The 20,123-nt window shown below is 41.5% G+C and overlaps 1 protein-coding gene across 5 annotated transcripts in view; it reads left to right on the top strand.

Moving 5' to 3' along the window:
- The window catches only part of TMEM192 (transmembrane protein 192), a 37,177-nt gene extending 17,330 nt beyond the window's left edge, over nt 1-19,847 (top strand). For 3 of the 5 annotated variants that reach the window (XM_022561652.2, XM_089912284.1, XM_022561653.3), the window contains 2 exons: nt 10,990-11,092; nt 11,415-19,838. In XM_022561652.2, the coding sequence (XP_022417360.1) occupies nt 10,990-11,092; nt 11,415-11,553 (242 nt within the window). In that variant the 3' untranslated portion in view covers nt 11,554-19,838. Of the gene's footprint in view, nt 1-10,989; nt 11,093-11,414 lie in introns of all 5 variants that reach the window. The other 2 variants (XM_089912285.1, XM_089912286.1) reach the window with 2 other exon arrangements.
- Nucleotides 19,848-20,123: the final 276 nt, after the last annotated feature.

The raw sequence follows: 20,123 nt of genomic DNA, 5'->3' as shown, positions 1-20,123 counted from the left end.
CTGGTTTCCTGGCATCCCGCCTGGCCCCCTGATGGCCCCATCTTCTCTTTTGTTGAGCTCTCCCGGCCTGCGTGGTGGAGCCCAGCGCTCAGTCCCTGTCTGCCCTTGGGTGGGCGCGCTGTTCTCGTGCCATCGGAAGCCAAGGGGCTATTCATATCTTTTTTTTTCTTGAAGTATAGTTGATTTACAGTGTTGTACTAGTTTCAGGTGTACAGAAAAATGATTCAGATGTATATATTCTTTTTCAGATTCTTGTCCACTGTAAGTTATTACAAGATATTGAATATAGTTCCCTGTGCTATACAGTAGGGCCTTGTTGTTTGTCTATTTTATATACGGTAGTGTGTATCTGTTAATCCCAAACTCCTAATTTATCCCTCCCTGCACACCCCGTTTCCCCTTTGGAAACCATAGTTTGTTTTCTGTGTCTGTGAGTTTATTTCTGTTTTGTAAGTAAGCTCATTTGTATCATATTTTAGATTCCACATATAAGTGATAATCATATGATATTTGTCTTGCTCTGTCTGACTTATTTCATGTGGTATGATAATCTCTGGGTCCATCCATGTTGCTGTAAATGGCATTATTTCATTCTTTTTCATGGCTGAGTAATATTCCATTGTATACATGTGTCACGTCTTCTTTATCCATTCATCTGTCAATGGACATTTAGGTTGCTTCCACGTCTTGGTTATTGTAAAAAGTGCTGCAGTGAACCTTGAGGTGCATGTGTCCTTTTTTTCTTTAAACAGATTTATTTATTTTTATTTATTTACTTTTGGCTGCATTGGGTTTTCGTTGCTGCGTGCAGGCTTTCTCTAGTTGTGGCGAGCGGGGGCTGTTTTTCATTGCATTGCGAGGACTTCTCATTGTGGTGACTTCTTCTGTTGTTGTGGAGCACAGGCTCTAGGTGCACAGGCTTCAGTAGTTGTGGCACGTGGGCTCAGTAGTTGTGGCTCGGGGGCTCTAGAGCACAGGCTCAGTAGTTGTGACACATGGGCTTAGTTGCTCTGCTGCATGTGGGATCTTCCCAGACCAGGGCTGGAACCCGTGTCCCCTGCATTGGCAGGCAGATTCTTTTTTTTTTTTTTTTATCATCTTTATTGGGGTATAATTGCTTTACAATGGTGTGTTAGTTTCTGCTTTATAACAAAGTGAATCAGTTATACATATACATATGTTCCCATATCTCTTCCCTTTGCGTCTCCCTCCCTCCCACCCTCCCTATCCCACCCCTCTAGGTGGTCAAAAAGCACCGAGCTGATCTCCCTGTGCTATGCGGCTGCTTCCCACTAGCTATCTACCTTACGTTTGGTAGTGTATATATGTCCATGCATCTCTCTTGCCCTGTCACAGCTCACCCTTCCCATCCCCATATCCTCAAGTAGGTTCTCTAGTAGGTCTGTGTCTTTATTCCTGTCTTACCCCTAGGTTTTTCATGACATTTTTTTCCCTTAAATTCCATATATATGTGTTAGCATACGGTATTTGTCTTTCTCTTTCTGACTCACTTCACTCTGTATGACAAACTCTAGGTCTATCCACCTCATTACAAACAGCTCAATTTCATTTCTTTTTATGGCTGAGTAATATTCCATTGTATATATGTGCCACATCTTCTTTATCCATTCATCCGATGATGAGCACTTAGGTTGTTTCCATCTCCTGGCTATTGTAAATAGAGCTGCAATTAACATTTTGGTACATGGCTCTTTTTGAATTTTGGTTTTCTCAGGGTATATGCCCAGTAGTGGGATTGCTGGGTCATATGGTAGCTCTATTTGTAGTTTTTTAAGGAACCTTCATACTGTTCTCCAGTGGCTGAACCAATTCACATTCCCACCAGCAGTGCAAGAGTGTTCCCTTTTCTCCACACCCTCTCCAGCATTTATTGTTTCTAGATTTTTTGATGATGGCCATACTGACTGGTGTGAGATGATATCTTATTGTAGTTTTGATTTGCATTTCTCTAATGATTAATGATGTTGAGCATTCTTTCATGTGTTTGTTGGCAGTCTGTATATCTTCTTTAGAGAAATGTCTATTTAGGTCTTCTGCCCATTTTTGGATTGGGTTTTTTTTTTTTGTTATTGAGCTGCATGAGCTGCTTGTAAATTTTGGAAATTAATCCTTTGATCATTGATTCATTTGCAAATATTTTCTCCCATTCTGAGGGTTGTCTTTTGGTTTTGTTTATGGTTTCCTTTGCTGTGCAAAAGTTTGAAGTTACATTAGGTCCCATTTGTTTATTTTTGTTTTTATTTCCATTTCTCTAAGAGGTGGGTCAAAAAGGATCTTGCTGTGATTTATGTCATAGAGTGTTTTGCCTATGTTTTCCTCTAAGAGTTTGATAATTTCTGGCCTTACATTTAGGTCTTTAATCCTTTTTTAGCTTATTTTTGTGTATGGTGTTAGGGAGTGATCTAATCTCATACTTTTACATGTACCTGTCCAGTTTTCCCAGCACCACCTATTGAAGACGCTGTCCTTTCTCCACTGTACATTCCTGCCACCTTTATCAAAGATAAGGTGTCCATATGTGCGTGGGTTTATCTCTGGGCTTTCTATCCTGTTCCATTGATCTATCTTTCTGTTTTTGTGCCAGTACCATACTGTCTTGATTACTGCAGCTTTGTAGTATAGTCTGAAGTCAGGGAGCCTGATTCCTCCAGCTCCGTTTTTCGTTCTCAAGATTGCTTTGGCTATTCGGGGTCTTTTGTGTTTCCATACAGATTGTGAAATTTTTTGTTCTAGTTCTGTGAAAAATGCCAGTGGTAGTTTGATAGGGATTGCATTGAATCTGTACATTGCTTTGGGTAGTAGAGTCATTTTCACAATGTTGATTCTTCCAATCCAAGAACATGGTATATCTCTCTATCTATTTGTATCATCTTTCATTTCTTTCATCAGTGTCCTATAATTTTGTGCATACAGGTCTTTTGTCTCCTTAGGTAGGTTTATTCCTAGAAATTTTATTCTTTTTGTTGCAGTGGTAAATGGGAGTGTTTTCTTGATTTCACTTTCAGATTTTTCATCATTAGTGTATAGGAATGCCAGAGATTTCTGTGCATTAATTTTGTATCCTGCTACTTTACCAAATTCATTGATTAGCTCTAGTAGTTTTCTGGTAGCATCTTTAGGATTCTCTATGTATAGTATCATGTCATCTGCAAACAGTGACGGCTTTACTTCTTCTTTTCCGATTTGGATTCCTTTTATTTCCTTTTCTTCTCTGATTGCTGTGGCTAAAACTTCCAAAACTATGTTGAATAAGAGTGGTGAGAGTGGGCAACCTTGTCTTGTTCCTGATCTTAGTGGAAATGCTTTCAGTTTTTCACCATTGAGGATGATGTTGACTGTGGGCTTGTCATATATGGCCTTTATTATGTTGAGGAAAGTTCCCTCTATGCCTACTTTCTGCAGGGTTTTTATCATAAATGGGTGTTGAATTTTGTCAAAAGCTTTCTCTGCATCTATTGAGATGATCATATGGTTTTTCTCCTTCAATTTGTTAATATGGTTTATCACATTGATAGATTTGCATATGTAGAAGAATCCTTGCATTCCTGGAATAAACCCCACTTGATCATGGTGTATGATCCTTTAATGTGGTGTTGGATTCTGTTTACTAGTATTTTGTTGAGGATTTTTGCGTCTATGTTCATCAGTGATATTGACCTGTAGTTTTCTTTCTTTGTGACATCCTTGTCTGGTTTTGGTATCAAGGTGATGGTGGCCTCGTAGAAGGAATTTGGGAGTGTTCCTCCCTCTGCTATATTTTGGAAGAGTTTGAGAAGGATAGGTGTTAGCTCTTCTCTAAATGTTTGATAGAATTCGCCTGTGAAGCCATCTGGTCCTGGGCTTTTGTTTGTTTGGAAGATTTTTAATGACAGTTTCAATTTCAGTGCTTGTGATTGGTCTGTTCATATTTTCTATTTCTTCCTGATTCAGTCTTCGCAGGTTGTGCATTTCTAAGAATTTGTCCATTTCTTCCAGATTGTCCATTTTTTTGGCATAGAGTTGCTTGTTGTAATCTCTCATGATCTTTTTTATTTCTGCAGTGTCAGTTGTTACTTCTCCTTTTTCATTTCTAATTCTATTGATTTGAGTCTTCTCCTATTTTTTCTTGATGAGTCTGGCTAATGGTTTATCTATTTTGTTTATCTTCTCAAAGAACCAGCTTTTAGTTTTATTGATCTTTGCTATTGTTTCCTTCATTTCTTTTTCATTTATTTCTGATCTGATTTTTATGATTTCTTTCCTTCTGCTAACTTTGGGGTTTTTTTGTTCTTCTTTCTCTAATTGCTTGAGGTGCAAGGTTAGGTTGTTTATTCGAGATGTTTCCTGCTTCTTATGGTGGGCTTGTATTGCTATAAACTTCCCCCTTAAACTGCTTTTGCTGCATCCCATAGGTTTTGGGTCGTTGTGTCTCCATTGTCATTTGTTTCTAGGTATTTTTTTATTTCCTCTTTGATTTCTTCAGTGAGCACTTTGTTATTAAGTAGTGTATTGTTTAGCCTCCATGTGTTTGTATTTCTTACAGATCTTTTCCTGTAATTGATATCTAGTCTCATGGCGTTGTGGTCAGAAAAGATACTTGATACAATTTCCAATTTTCTTAAATTTACCAAGGCTTGATTTGTGACCCAAGATATGATCTATCCTGGAGAATGTTCCATGAGCACTTGAGAAAAATGTGTATTCTGTTGTTTTTGGATGGAGTGTCCTATAAATATCAATTAAGTCCATCTTGTTTAATGTATCATTTAAAGCTTGTGTTTCCTTATTTATTTTCATTTTGGATGATCTGTCCATGGGTGAAAGTGGGGTGTTAAAGTCCCCTACTATGAATGTGTTACTGTCGATTTCCCCTTTTATGGCTGTTAGTATTTGCCTTATGTATTGAGGTGCTCCTATGTTGGGTGCATAAATATTTACAATTGTTATATCTTCTTCTTGGATCGATCCCTTGATCATTATGTAGTGTCCTTCTTTGTCTCTTCTAATAGTCTTTATTTTAAAGTCTATTTTGTCTGATATGAGAATTGCTACTTCAGCTTTCTTTTGGTTTCCATTTGCATGGAATATCTTTTTCCATCCCCTTACTTTCAGTCTGTATGTGTCTCTAGGTCTGAAGTGGGTCACTTATAGACAGCATATATATGGGTCTTGTTTTTGTGTCCATTCAGTTTTTTGGTGGGAGCATTTAGTCCATTTACATTTAAGGTAATTATCGATATGTATGTTCCTATTCCCATTTTCTAAATTGTTTTGGGTTCGTTAATATAGGTCTTTTCCTTCTCTTGTGTTTCTTGCCTAGAGAAGTTCCTTTAGCATTTTTTGTAAAGCTGGTTTGTTGGTGCTGAACTCTCTCAGCTTTTGCTTGTCTGTAAAGGTTTTAATTTCTCCATCAGATCTGAATGAGATCCTTGCTGGGTAGAGTAGTCTTGGTTGCAGGTTTTTCTCCTTCATTACTTTCAGTATGTCCTGCCACTCCCTTCTGGCTTGCAGAGTTTCTGCTGAGAGATCAGCTGTTAACCTTATGGGGATTCCCTTGTGTGTTATTTTTTGTTTTTCCCTTGCTGCTTTTTATATGTTTTCTTTGTATTTAATTTTTGACAGTTTGATTAATATGTGTCTTGGCGTATTTCTCCTTGGATTTATCCTGTATGGGACTCTCTGTGCTTCCTGGACTTGATTAACTATTTCCTTTCCCATATTAGGGAAGTTTTCAACTATAATCTCTTCAAATATTTTGTCAGTCCCTTTCTTTTTCTCTTCTTCTTCTGGAACCCCTATAATTCGAATGTTGGTGCGTTTAATGTTGTCCCAGAGGTCTCTGAGACTGTCCTCAGTTTTTTTCATTCTTTTTTCTTTATTCTGCTCTGCAGTAGTTATTTCCACTATTTTATCTTCCAGGTCACTTCTCCGTTCTTCTGCCTCCGTTATTCTGCTATTGATCCCATCTAGAGCATTTTTAATTTCATTTATTGTGTTGTTCATCGTTGCTTGTTTCATCTTTATTTCTTCTAGGTCCTTGTTAAATGTTTCTTGCATTTTGTCCATTCTATTTCCAATATTTTGGATCATCTTTACTATCATTATTCTGAATTCTTTTTCAGGTAGACTGCCTATTTCCTCTTCATTTGTTAGGTCTGGTGCATTTTTATCTTGCTCCTTTATCTGCTGTGTGTTTTTCTGTCTTCTCATTTTGCTTATCTTACTGTGTTTGGGGTCTCCTTTTTGCAGGCTGCAGGTTCATAGTTCCCGTTGTTTTTGATGTCTGTCTCCAATGGCTAAGGTTGGTTCAGTGGGTTGTGTAGGCTTCCTGGTGGAGGGGACTAGTGCCTGTGTTGTGGTGGATGAGGCTGGATCTTGTCTCTCTAGTGGGTAGGTCCACGTCTGGTGGTGTGTTTTGGGGTGTCTGTGGCCTCATTATGATTTTAGGCAGCCTCTCTGCTAATGGGTGGGGTTGTGTTCCTGTTTTGCTAGTTGTTTGGCATAGGTTGTCCAGCACTGTAGCTTGCTGGTCGTTGAGTGAAGCTGGATGCTGGTGTTAAGATGGCGATCTCTGGGTGATTTTCGCCGTTTGATATTATGTGGAGCTGGGACGTCTCTTGTTGACCAGTGTCCTGAAGTTGGCTCTCCCACCTCAGAGGCAGAGCCCTGACTCCTGGCTGGAGCACCAAGAGCCTTTCATCCACATGGCTCTGAATAAAAGGGAGAAAAAGTAGAGAGAATTAGTAGAAGTAGGAAGAAAGAAAGAAAGAAAGGAGAGAAGGAAGGAAGGAAGAGAAAGAAAGAAAGAAAGAAAGAAAAGAAAAGGCAAGAAGGCAAGAAGGAAAGAAAGGAGGGAGGGAGGGAGGAAGGAAGGAAGGAAGGAGGGAAGGAAGGAAAAAAGAAAGAAAAGATACAGTAAAATAAAATAAAGTTATTGAATTAAAAAATAATTATTTAGAAAAAAAAGGGATGGATAAAACCTTAGGACAAATGGTGGAAGCAAAGCTATACAGACAAAATCTTACACAGAAGCATACACATACACCCTCACAAAAAGAGGTAAAGGGGAAAAAATCATAAATCTTGCTCTCAAAGTCCACCTCCTCAATTTGGGATGATTCGTTGTCTAAGGGAGGGAGGGAGGGAGGGAGGAAGGAAGGAAGGAAGGAAGGAAAAGTATAATAAAGTTATTAAAATTAATTATTAAGAAAAAAATTTAAAAAAAAAACAATGGACGGATAGAACCCTAGGACAAATGGTGGAAGCAAAGCTGTACAGACAAGATCTCACACAGAAGCATACACATACACATTCACAAAAAGAGGAAAAGGGGAAAAAATCATAGATCTTGCTCTCGAAGTCCACCTCCTCAATTTGGGATGACTCATTGTCTATTCATGTATTCCACAGATGCAGGGTACATCAACTTGATTGTGGAGCTTTAATCCGCTGTTTCTGAGGCTGCTGGGAGATTTCCCTTTCTCTTTGTTCTCACAGCTCACAGGGGCTCAGCTTTGGATTTGGCCCTGCCTCTGCGTGTAGGTCGCTGGAGGGCGTCTGTTTTTTGCTCAGACAGGACGGGGTTAAAGGAGCCGCTGATTCGGGGGCTCTGGCACACTCAGGCCGGGGGGAGGGAGGGGCACGGTGTGCGGGGCGGGCCTGCGGCGGCAGAGGCCGGCGTGACGTTGCACCAGCCTGAGGCGCGCCGTGCGTTCTCCCGGGGAAGTTGTCCCTGGTTCCCAGGACCCTGGCAGTGGCGGGCTGCACAGGCTCCCCGGAAGAGGGGTGTGGATAGTGACCTGTGCTCGCACACAGGCCCCTTGGTGGCGGCAGCAGCAGCCTTAGCGTCTCCCGCCCGTCTCTGGGGTCCGTGCTTTTAGCCGCGGCTCGCGCCCGTCTCTGGGATCCGCGCTTTTAGCCGCGGCTCGCGCCCATCCTTGGGGTCCACGCTTTTAGCCGCGGCTCGCGCCCATCCTTGGGGTCCACGCTTTTAGCCGCGGCTCGCGGGCAGGCAGATTCTTAACCACTGTGCCACCAGGGAAGTCCCCTGCATGTATCCTTTTGAACCATGTTTTTCCTCTGGATATATGCCCAGGAGTGGGATTGCTGGATCATATGGTAAATCTGCTTTTAGTTTTTTAACAAACCTCCATACTGTTCTCCATAGTGGCTGTACCAATTTACATTCCCATCAACAGTGCAGGAGGGTTCCCTTTTCTCCACACCCCCTCCAGCATTTATTATTTGTAGACTGTTTATTTTATTTTATTTGTAGACTTCTTTTTTTGTAGACTTTTTTTTTTTTTTTTTTTGCGGTACGCAGACCTCTCACTGTTGTGGCCTCTCCCGTTGCGGAGCACAGGCTCCGGACGTGCAGGCTTAGTGGCCATGGCTCACGGGCCTAGCCGCTCTGCGGCATGTGGGATCTTCCCAGACCGGGGCACAAACCCATGTCCCCTGCATCGGCAGGCGAACTCTCAACCACTGCGCCACCAGGGAAGCCCTTTTTTGTAGACTTTTGATGATGGCCATTCTGACTGGTGTGAGGTGATACCTCATTGTAGTTTTGATTTGCATTTTTCTGATTAGCCGTGTTGCGCATCTTTTCATGTGTCTGTTGATCATCTTGATGTCTTCTTGGAGAAATGTCTGTGTAGGAGTTTTGCCGAATTTTTGATTGTGTTGTTTGTTTGTTTTTTTGATATTGTGCTATATGAGCTGTTTGTATATTTTGGAAATTAATCCCTTGTTGGTCTTGTGGTTTGGAAATATTTTCTCCCATTCTGTAGGTTTTGTTTTTGTGTTGTTTATGGTTTCCTTTGCTGTGCAAAAGCTTTTAAGTTTCATTAGGTCCCATTTGTTTATTTTTGCTTGTATTTCCATTACTGTAGCATATGGATCCAAAAAAACATTGTTGCAATTTGTGTCAGGGTGTTCTGCCTATGTTTTCCTCTAGCAGTTTTATAGTCTCCAGCCTTACATTTAGGTGTTTAATCCATTTTGAGTTTATTTTTGTATATGGTGTTGGAGAATGTTCTAATTTCAGTTTTTACATGTAGCTGTCCAGTTTTCCCAGCAATGCTTATTGAAGAGATTCTTTTCTCCATTGTATATTCTTGCTTCCCTTGTCATGGATTAATTGACCATAAGTGTGTAGGTTTATTTCTGTGTCCTCTGTTCTGTTTCTGTGTGTTGATCTGTGTGTGTCTGTTTTTGTGTGAGGGGCTTCTCATTTCTAACTCTCTTGGCCACCACCTAAAAATCAAGGGCTTCTTGTTACATTCCCTCACTGGTTCTTTCGGCATCTCACTGCCCACTTCCTTCTGGTCCTTTCTGATTGAACCCTCTGCATGTCTCCTAACCTTCTCACATTTCTCTTTAACCTCTTTGTTTAATCTTCTCCAGCCTCATTCTCATCTGAGAGTCACATCAGAATCATCTGTGGGTCCTGGGAGTTCCATGACAGGTTGAACATATGACTCAGCACATGCACTTCTGGGTCCATGTGTACTTTTACACAGATGTTCCAAATGGCATTATTTATAGCAACCAGAAGTGGAAACAATCTAAATGGTGTTAGGATAAAGTGAGGACTAGACCAACAGAAGGTGTTCTACCCATACAGAGGATAGTATTCAGCCACAAAAAGGAAAGAATAGTGGAATGAAGCACTGACACTTACAGTATGGATGAACCTTGAAAGCATTATGCTGAGAGAAAAAAAAGCCAGACGTAAATATTGTATGATTCTGTGTACTTGGAATGCCCAGAGCAGGCACATCTATAGAGAAGGAGAACACATTAGTGGTTGCCTAGTCCTGGAGGTGGGGGTACCTAGAGAGTGACTGCTCATGGATCCCAGGCTTCTTTCTGGGGTGACAAGATGTTCTAAAATTGATTATGGAGACAGTTGCACAACTGTTTGAATGTACCGAACCATTGAATTGTACACTTTGAAGGAATTGCATTGTATGTGAATTATATCTCAAGGGTTGTTACAAGAAAGGAAAGAATCATATGTGGAGTTTTTAAAAATTGTGCTGGGGCCTAACCCACCTCCCCTCCCCCTTCCCACGTGTTGAATACTTGACCCATTTGGAGCTGCACAAACAATTCTCAAGGCCAGTCTCATTGGACAGTCACTGCCATCACTGAGGCCTGGCTCAGCCTTTTCTCTTGTCCCCTTGTCACCATCTGTGGTGGGAGTGCTCATTCCAGCCGTGTCCCAGGGTTATTACGCAGGTGGGTCAGTGTCCCCAGACAGTGGCTCTTACTCAGACATGCAGATTGTTCAGCTCAGTCTGTAGCCAAACCTGCGAGGTTGGGAACAACAGCCTTGTTGTGTCTGATTATTCAACTCTCTGCAGCAGACTTCTACCCACGTGCATTAGGCTGCTGGGGCTGCCAGAGCACATACCCAGCCTGGGTGACTAAGACACACAAACTTATTTTCTCTCAGTTGTGGAGGCTGGACCTCTGAAATCGGGGTGTCGCAGGCCTGGCTTCTCCAGAGGCTTCTTCCTTGGTGTGTAGGTGGCCGCCTCTCGCTGTGTCCTCACGTGGCCTTTGCTCTGTGCAGGTGCATTCCTGGTGTCCCTTCATCTCTCAGATCAGCACAGCCCCCATTACTTTGTTCTTACTTTGATTACCTCACCAAAGGTCATGTCTCCAAGGACACTCATGTTGGGGTTAAGGCTTCAGGTTCGTCAGTGGCCTCCAGGTCACCGAATTCCCTGGCTCTTCCACGTGTCTTCACTTCCGGGCAATGAGCGCTGATGGCTCTTTCCTGACTCTTCTCTTGCCTCTGCATCATCATTTCCATTCCCTTTTAGCACATTTTCCCTATTTGTTTATTTACTTTATGAACCGTTTTTTTTTTTTTGCATATTACTTGAAAAGAATAGCCAATTACTAATGAAATTTGAATAAATGGAATTAGAAAATTTTTCGTGATTGGATAACCTGACAATAATGACTTTATTATTTTAGTGAAAATTCGAAAATTTAATAAAGCCAAGCCACAGCCTGATGTACTTGAAGAAGAAAAAATCTATGCTTACCCCAGCAATATTACCTCGGAGACTGGATTCAGGTAAGTGTGGAGTAAAAGATTAGTGAAAGAGATTTAAAAGTTTATTCCATCTGGAAATCTAGAGACCATTCTGATGCTTGGAGTTTAAGGACTCTGCATATGTTAAAATATGTTTACAACTATGTTTGATTTGTTTACTTCCTCTCAGCTGTGGTGAAACCAAGCCTAAAGAAAGAATCTCATTTGGGGATATTGCCTTGGCTTATAAAATCTAAGAAAAAGTAACAGATATAACGTGCTGTACTGAAAACTAGTAGAGATCCATTTGCAAAGAGACTTTTGGTGAACATGTGTAACTCATGAATACCTTGGTTCTGTGCAGGACTCTCTCAAGCCTGGAAGAGATTGTGGAGAAGCAAGGAGACATCATAGTGTACCTGAAGCGGCACAATGCCCTGCTCAGCCAGCGTCTGCTGGCCTTCACGTCCTCTGACCTCAGCTCTCAGCCAAGTGGGATTTGACAGCAATTCCAGAGGAGCCAGAGTAATTTAGACTGACCAGCTACCTGACAAGCTGTCTTAGGGAAATGTAGCTTTGCCAAGTAACATTCTCCAATTTCTGTTGGAAACCTGAATTTGGTTCTCACCTGTGTGGCTGTTTAATAAGTTGGACTCGCGGGTCATTTGAAAGACACTTTGTAGCGCCTCACGAACTCAAGGGGAATGTCTGTTTTGCACATTTTGAAATTATTTAACTGCCTGGTTTATCCTAGGATCAAAGGTATAGGTTAAACATCTCCTTGACCAGCACTTCTTCCATACTTATTGGGACCTGGTAATAATTTGGCTTTTTATAGAGGAAGTCTAAAATGACAACCTATTTAAAACTGGGCTTGAGTTTTTCCCACTTTTATACTGGTGAGAGAAGTCATCATTTCTCATGGTTAGTGTTTTTTCCCATGGAGCCTTATGTATTTTATATGCTTGTGTGGTATTGGATAGCCTTGGCCCTTATAGCTTTTATAAGAATTTCGTCACTGTAGGACCAAGGTCTCACTGGATGATTTACTTTGCAGCCCCTACAGGTTTCCATTCTCCAGAAATAAGATTTGAAGATTACTTGGACCAGCATTAGACCGACCAGTGCTGCCTGTGAAAGCAGGAGCGCCTGCCATTGGCAGCAGCTGAAATAATTAGAGAAGACTTCGGGCTTTCTCTTTATTTTGACCCTTCTTTGAGAGGTAGCCATGTATTTCAGTATTGACTGTCTTTGGATCAATAAGTTCAGTGATAGGAAAGGGGTCTTCTGTAGCTTTAAGTTTGAAAGAAAAAAAGAATATGTTTTTTAGTCTTGGATTATACTTTAAAATTATGATGAAAAAAATGTCATATCAACTTATATATAGATATTAAACATATCTAATTCTCCAGATAAAATGAAGCATATTTATGAGTAAATGGCATTATTTCTCCAGTTTTCCTAGCATGGCCTTTTCATGTATCAGTTTGCTTTTGGCACCTTTACATGCTGTCTCAGAAAGCCTTCTGTGTGAAAGCTTAACATGAGGGAAGGGGATATGTGTGATTACGTATGCTGCTGAATTTCTTTTTTATTTAGCTGAATAATCAATATTTGATTTAAAAATCCTTGAGCTATACATAACTGTTTGGCAAGGGATGTGTTCATTGAGTCATACCATACATCTGAAGGGCAAACATCTGTTTCCTTTAGATACAGCCATTGCGGAGCATTCTCAAGGTTTTCTGCTGAGGTCAAGGTGATTGTGTGTCACCTGTGGTCAATACCATTGAGTCCCCAAATTGAAAACATTCACAAACTAAAGCCAAAATTGTATTTTTAAAGTTAAGATTGTATCCAAGTTTCCTGACTTTTCCTTCCTCTCTTTTTTTCTTTTTTCCTTCCTTTTTAATATGTCTCAAAGCCATTGCCTTCTGTGGAAACCTGTCTCTATGTTCTGGAAGAGCTTTTACCTTTAGCTGTTTTCCTTAGGGAAAATACATGTGGTAGATGGTTAATTCTCATTTACTTTTAAATTCAGTTTGGATCTACAGTCAGTTTCTAAGGTTTATGTGATGAACATTGGTTTACAGAGAAAGGTCTAGTTAAAAAGTTAGAATACTCAAGTTCCGATGGGCTGTCTGTATAATCACCAACACTGTTTTCTAAACTCAGTACTGAACATTTCAAACAATAAAAGAAAATGAAAGAAAGGAATGAACAAAACAATTTAAATGTTAATCATTCTGCGCACCAAGTAGACACTGTGCTAGCACCGTGGATACAAAAATTAATAAGACAGTCCTAGCTTGTAGCTTACATTCTAAGGAGAGGACTGGGATTTCCGGGCTCTGTGCTAAGTGAAATGATGACACTAAGCCGAGAGTGCCATAGGGGCTCCGGCTCAGAGAGTCTCCTGGGGGGAAAGGCTTTAGGTATTCCAGGGAAATTTATGAGTAAACAAGAAGGTCGAACAGCTACAGATGATCATCTGCACTGTGTATAGCTTGAGCCCAAAGGGTGGTGCTGGACATGGGAGGAGGAACGACCAGTGGCAGATTCTGGGGACCCTAACGCTCCCTAGGCCAAGGGGCCTCCAGTGGAATGGGGCCCACTGAAGGGTTCCAGGCAAGGAAGTGGCAGTCGGTTTTAGTTTCAGAAGGATCAGACTGCCAGTGTGGTGTAGGAAAGTGGGTGGCAGAGTATATGGCGCTGAACTAGGGCAGGTAAAGTAACATTTTATCATGGGTATATATGTATATATCTGTATTGTATTTCTATATTGTTAATTTGGGGATTTTATTTCAAATGACAATAGCATCATGACTTACTGAACTTCTTTGAATACTAATGAATTAGAGCTTTTTTCCCCGTATTCTTTGGCGTTTTACAAATCTTTTGTGATGTACATGTGTAAGTCTTTTGCTTATTATTCTCCTGGGATATTCTTTTTCTAACAAACATCTTCTTTTATACATAAGGATAGTCTTCAGTTTATATTTGTTGGAAATATTTGCTAGTTTGTTTTGGATTCTTTTGCCACGTACTCTTCAAACACTACAACCTGGATTCTTTCCCCGTAGCACCAGTGGAAAGTTCACACAAATGAATTCCTAAAGCCACATCGGGTGAGAGCCAGCAGTGTTTGAGGGAATTTTAATATACCCATGCTTGGGAATTCCCTGGCTGTCCAGTGGTTAGGACTCCGTGCTTTCCCTGCTGAGGGCCCAGGTTCGATTCCTGGTCAGGGAACTAAGATCCCACAAGCTTCACAGTGCAGCCAAACACACACACACACACACACACACACACACACACACACACACACACACACACACACACACACACACATACACCCCGCACCCCCAGGCTTCTGCTGGAGGCCGTTTTTCTTCACATGAATTGAGTTAATTCTTTTTCCTTTTTTCTCTAAGGCAGGGCTCTCTAACCTTGGCACTATGGACATTTTGGGTGGTATAATCTTTGTTATGGTGACTGTCCTGTGTGTTGTAGGATATTTAGCAGTATTTCTGACTGCTAGGATGCCTGTAGCAACCTCCAGTTGTGACAACTAAAAATGTCTCCATACACAGGCATTTCATTTCATTTAATACTTAACATTTAGTTGAGAGCCAGTGTGCACCAGAGAACAGGGGTCAGTCAGACAGAGGTGGTTTCTGTTCTCATGGAACCTACATTCTCGTGGTGGGGTTGGGGCATGACGGGGAGAGGAAGTGAACACAGCAGACAGACAAGCCAGTATCGGGATTGAAGAATACAATTCTCCTTCTGTAAATTAGGCCTCATGGAGATTCTGATGTTAATATGACTTATGGAAAGAATTTAGCTTCCATGTTCTGCAACCATTCAGAAAACAGAATGGCAAACAAAATGAACTTTACGTTCTCTCCCCATCCTTTTTACAGAAGACACTGTTATTTGGTAATCTCGCAAACTGATCAGAGATGCTCTTGTGAGCCTTGAATACAAAACTCCCATTTGTTAGCCTCTTGAATTCTTCAGGAAACAAACCTTGAATATATGCCAATCACAAATCACAAAAATTTCAAAACATTTCCTAGGTTTCCTAAGGAAGGTTGTTTATTTGTAAGCCACGTAAGCCTGTCTCTAATTCTTCCCCTCACAGCCTCTCTTGTCTGGCCCAGCTTTTCATCCTGCTGTTCCACTGGAACTTCTTATCCAGGCCAAGGGTAGGATACCTCTTACCAGGGCTGAGTGCCCTCCTCAGCCTGCCTGCACCCTTCCTCTCAGTTGCCCACTCCCTCCTTGATTGATTTTCTTTACTCTGGCTTCCAGGACACTGCAGCCTCCTGGCTTTCTTCCAGCCACACTGGCCTCCTGTCCTGTCTCCTTTGCAGGCTCCTTTTCTTGGTGTTAGTGTCTCCTGGGCCTCTTCTCTCCATAGGCACTCGCTCTTGCTGACCTCATGGCTATAGCACAGTGTACAAGCTGGCCACTTCCAGATGTGTCCTCCCTGACCTCCAGACGTGTATACGCTGCTTCTCTTCTAGATCTCCACTGCAATGACTGAAAGGCATTTTGCAAAGGTGAGCTCTCCTCCACAGCCTTCTCTATCTCCACGGGGGTCGCTGGCTTTTCCTTTACAATAGAGTCAGACTCCATCACCTTCACATGGATTGTTGCAATAGTCTCTTAAGTGGTCTTTCAGATTCTAACCACCACTCTCCCCCGGCCCCTACCCCCCACCACCACAAGCATCAGTGTTTAGTGTAGCTGCCAAAGACATCTTTCTGAAACACATTTGACATGTGTGTTACTCTGAGGTTTCCCTAATCAGTAAAATCCCAAGCCCCTGGCAGTGACCTCCAGGGCTCTAGAAGATCAGCTCCCACCCACCTTACCTCTTTCTGCTCCTTCACTTTCTCTGTTTCAGTCACATTGTTGTTTCTGGACTCAGACACGTCCCCACCTCAGGACCTTGCACCCCTGTTCCCTCATCATGGAATGATCAATTCCTAGGTAACTTTACCTCCTTCAAGTCTTTATTCATGTCTCTTTCTCAGTGAGGCCTCCTCCCCACTCAGCCCCTTCTTTCTCCCTTACCTTAGGGGTTCAGAATATGTCATCTCAAAATAATGTCACTTTGGCATATTGGTTATTTTGAACTAAAGTTACTTGAGGAACATCCACTACAAGAAGTAAACTCTTGGAACTTCCGTGGCAGTCTAGTGGTTAAGACTGTGCTTCCACTGCAGGGGGCATTGGGTTCGAACCCTGGTTGGGGAACTAAGATCCCACATGCCCTGCAGCATGGCCAAAACAAAACAAAAACAAAAAATCCCATAAAAGTCACTTAAGAAACAAAAAAACAGAAGTAAATTCTTACCCTCCTTTTTCCCTGAGAAAGCAGGAGATAAATCTGCCATGTGAAAGGTACCCTCCCCAGTGAAACTGAGCAGGACCCGGCAGGGCTCTCCTGGGTACAAAAGCCCCTCTATGTCTCTGTTTCTTGTTTGTTTGTAGAAAAGGGCTTTAATCTCCTAGGCCTTCTCTGAGTTCCAAAGAGCAGGCACAAGCAGTTACTAATTAGAGGAGTGAGGGAATGCAGACACAAAGGAAAAGCAGTCAAGAAACAATACTGCAGAGATAAAGAGTCCTGCTTCCTCCTCAAGTGCTATACATAGCAATCTGCTGCATATCTTTGAGTTGTTCAGAGGAACTAAGACCCCACTCAGGTGGAGGATGGTGACTACAAGCTGACCACAAACACAGACTGGTTGGAACCAGAAGGTTGATGATTAAGGTTCCTGGAGCACCACCTGGTTACCTCACCACCAAACAATCAGAAGAAAGTCATGTACCGTGCAACCCTCACCCCAATTGTTGCCTTTAAAAGCCTTTCCCTGAAAACCATCTGGGAGTTTTGGGTCTTTTGAGCATGAGCTGCCCATTCCTCTTACTTGAGCCCTGAAATAAATGCTGTACTTTCTTCACCACAGCCTGGTGTCAGTAGACTGGCTTTGCAGCATGGTGGGTGAGTGGACCCAGGTTTGGTCTGGTAACACCAGGAGGGTAGAAGACATCCTTATCACCAGACAGGGAATTTAGGGCCAAGAAGGCTGTATAAACAAACCTTGTGTAGGGGAGGAAAAATAATATTCCTCTATCCTTTTAGGTTCTTGGTTGACATCCGTCTGTAATAAAAGATAGTAAACAGGAGACAAATAGAAGTTTAATAACATGTATACCTTGTGCATACATGGGAGATACCCAGGAATACTGAGTAACTCCCCCAAGTGACCCAAGCCACCACCTTAAATACCATCCAGCTAAGGACAAAAGATGTTTGGGAGTGGGAGAGCTGGTTATGGGAGGCTACAGGCAAAGCACAGTTGACAAGAGTATGGTTGTTACGCAGATTTAGGTCTTTGCCTTCTGCATTGGTAACACTTTATCAAGATGTAGAGTCATCCACCTCTTTTTGGCACAGAGAGGGAGATACCCTTACAAATAGAGATTTCATTTATAAATGTAAATGTTTCTTACAAAAGGGTAGCTTCCTGCTTGATCACTTCTTCACAAGTCATCTTTTTATGGGGCTCCCATGCATACAAAATTAAATTTGTTTTTCTCCTGTTAATCTGTCTTATATCCATTTTATTATTAAACCAGCCAAAGAAACTAGGAGGGAAGAAGGGAAGATTTTTCTGCCTCTACACCCTGTTTGTTTTTTTCCCATTGCACTTCCCACCATCCATATTATATAATTTACTTATTTACGTTGTTTTTCTCTTCCCTGACTGGAATGTAACATCCCAATTTCAGATGTAGCAAAGATTTAAAAGTAAAAAATTACAACCATTATCCTGCATGATACACAAGTGCACAAAGACATGTAAAATCATGGCAGTAATGTTTATAATAGTGAAAAATAGGAGAGGGAAATATCTCAATATGATAAAGGGATTTCATAATACATACACTGAAATGGTTTCAGGTGATTAAATATATATATACAAATACACATATACTGATATAGAAGTTGGCTGGTACCATATATAAAATTAAGAATAAACCTACCAGTATGGGAAACATATTTACCAAGCAAGAGTCAAATATTCCTATTTAAGATTTTCATTTTGAAAAGAAATAATGCAACAGACAAAGTTAGTAGGAAACGTCAGATATGTTCCCATTTACTTCAGAATTAAGACAAAAATGTCCACACGTTATTCTGGAGGTTCCAACAAAATATTCAGATAAGAAAAAGAATATGGGTCTTTATAGTTTGAAAAGGTAATGAAAATTACCTTTATTTGCAGATAATATGATTGAATACCCAGAAAACTCCAAAGATCCTGCTAGAAAAGCTTTTATTAAAAAACACAGAAATAAAAGCATTCAGTAAGGTGTCTGGGTGAAAACTTAATATGTAAATATCCGTTGCTTCATAAAAGCAACTACCAGTTAGAAGATACAGTTCAAGAAAAAGCCCCATCTATAATAACAACAAAAAAGATTAAATCTTTTTGAAGACAACTTAAGAACACTACTGAAAGTTACAAAAGAAGACTTGAAAGGCGTGGCATGTCCTCAGATAGAGACTTGACACCAGAAACATGGTGATTCCTCCTCAGTCCATCTAGGAGAGGACTAATGCTATAGGATATTGGGCCCATTATTATAATAACAGTAACAAACAGTGAGATACTGTCCATGAATAGTCAGATCAAAGAAACAACATAGGAAATAAAGACATAGACTAAAGCGTATATGGGAATTTAGTACTTAAAGGTGACCCTTAAAATCACAGAGAAGTGAGCTCAATAAGTAGATGGTATTAAGACAACTGGGTAAAGCACCAAGGAAAAAACTTAGGTTATTAGCTCTACCTTACAGTTTGTAACTTCTGAATCAGCTGATTCAAAGATTTCATAGTTTAAAATGAAACTATTAAAGTATTAGAAATAAACAATGGGGCATGTTTTCAAAATCATCTCAGAGAGGGGAGCTCTAAGAGTTTTTAGGATTGGCATAGAAGTCATAAGTGGAAAGCCTGATATATTTAACTACATAAAAATTAAAGTTTCCGGGCTTCCCTGGTGGCGCAGTGGTTGAGAGTCCGCCCGCCGATGCGGGGGACACGGGTTCGTGCCCCGGTCTGGGAAGATCCCATATGCCGCGGAGCGGCTGCGCCCGTGAGCCATGGCCACAGAGCCTGCGGCTCCGCAACGGGAGAGGCCACAATAGTGAGAGGCCCGCGTACCGCAAAAAAAAAAAAAAAAAAAAAAAAAAAAATTAAAGTTTCCCCTTGGGAAAAACTGTTGTAAGATGAACGTGACAAAAGTTATAGGACAAATAAACTGGGTAAAAAATATTTACACTTCAAGTCACAGGCTGAGAGTGTGATTTATAATAAGAAATATGTATTTGACACAGAGCTCCTAAAACCCTTGAAATTTCCTACGTTTAACAGCAATGGGAGCATCTTTTCTTATAATATTTGGTCTGTTGTCATCATTTCTTGAATAGCTCCAAAGCCAACCGCAGCTGAACTGAGTTTCATGAGGTGACTTTTGGAAAGGCCCTAAGGATTGGGGTTTGCTGCCTGGGAAACCAACCGAGTGATCAGAGGGCTGGAACTTACAGTCCCCTCTCTACCAGCCTCCAGAAAGGGGACGGGAGGGAGGCTGGAGGTTGACTCAGTCACCAGTGGCCAATGATTTACTCATTTGTGCCTTTGTAAGGATGCCTCCCTAAAAACCCCAAAAGATGGGGCCCAGGTGTTCTTGACGAGCACTTGGAGATGGGGAGAGGGTGCTGTGCTCAGAGGGGGGCGTTGGGGGCGGTGGGGGGCAGGTCCATGCCCCTTCCTACACACCTCGCCTTATGCATTCTTTCCATCTGGCTGTTCCTGAGTTATTAGAAGAAACCGGCAATGTAGTCAGTGGAATGTTTTCCTGAGTTCTGTGAGCTGCTCTAGGAAATTAAAGGAAACCAAGGAGGGGCTGTGGGAAGCACAGGCAACGACGCGGGCTCGTGATGGCTCCCCAGGCGTGTGGGGTGGGTGGGACTGGCAGTTTTGTGGGAC

The sequence above is a fragment of the Delphinapterus leucas genome, chromosome 5, assembly GCF_059928025.1.
Source record: "Delphinapterus leucas isolate spDelLeu-1000000601 "Yukka" chromosome 5, BTC_Dleu_Yukka2, whole genome shotgun sequence".
NCBI classification, from domain to species: domain Eukaryota; kingdom Metazoa; phylum Chordata; class Mammalia; order Artiodactyla; family Monodontidae; genus Delphinapterus; species Delphinapterus leucas.
The sequence above is the reverse complement of the archived record's forward strand: the minus strand, read 5'-3'. Positions and strand labels throughout refer to the sequence as shown.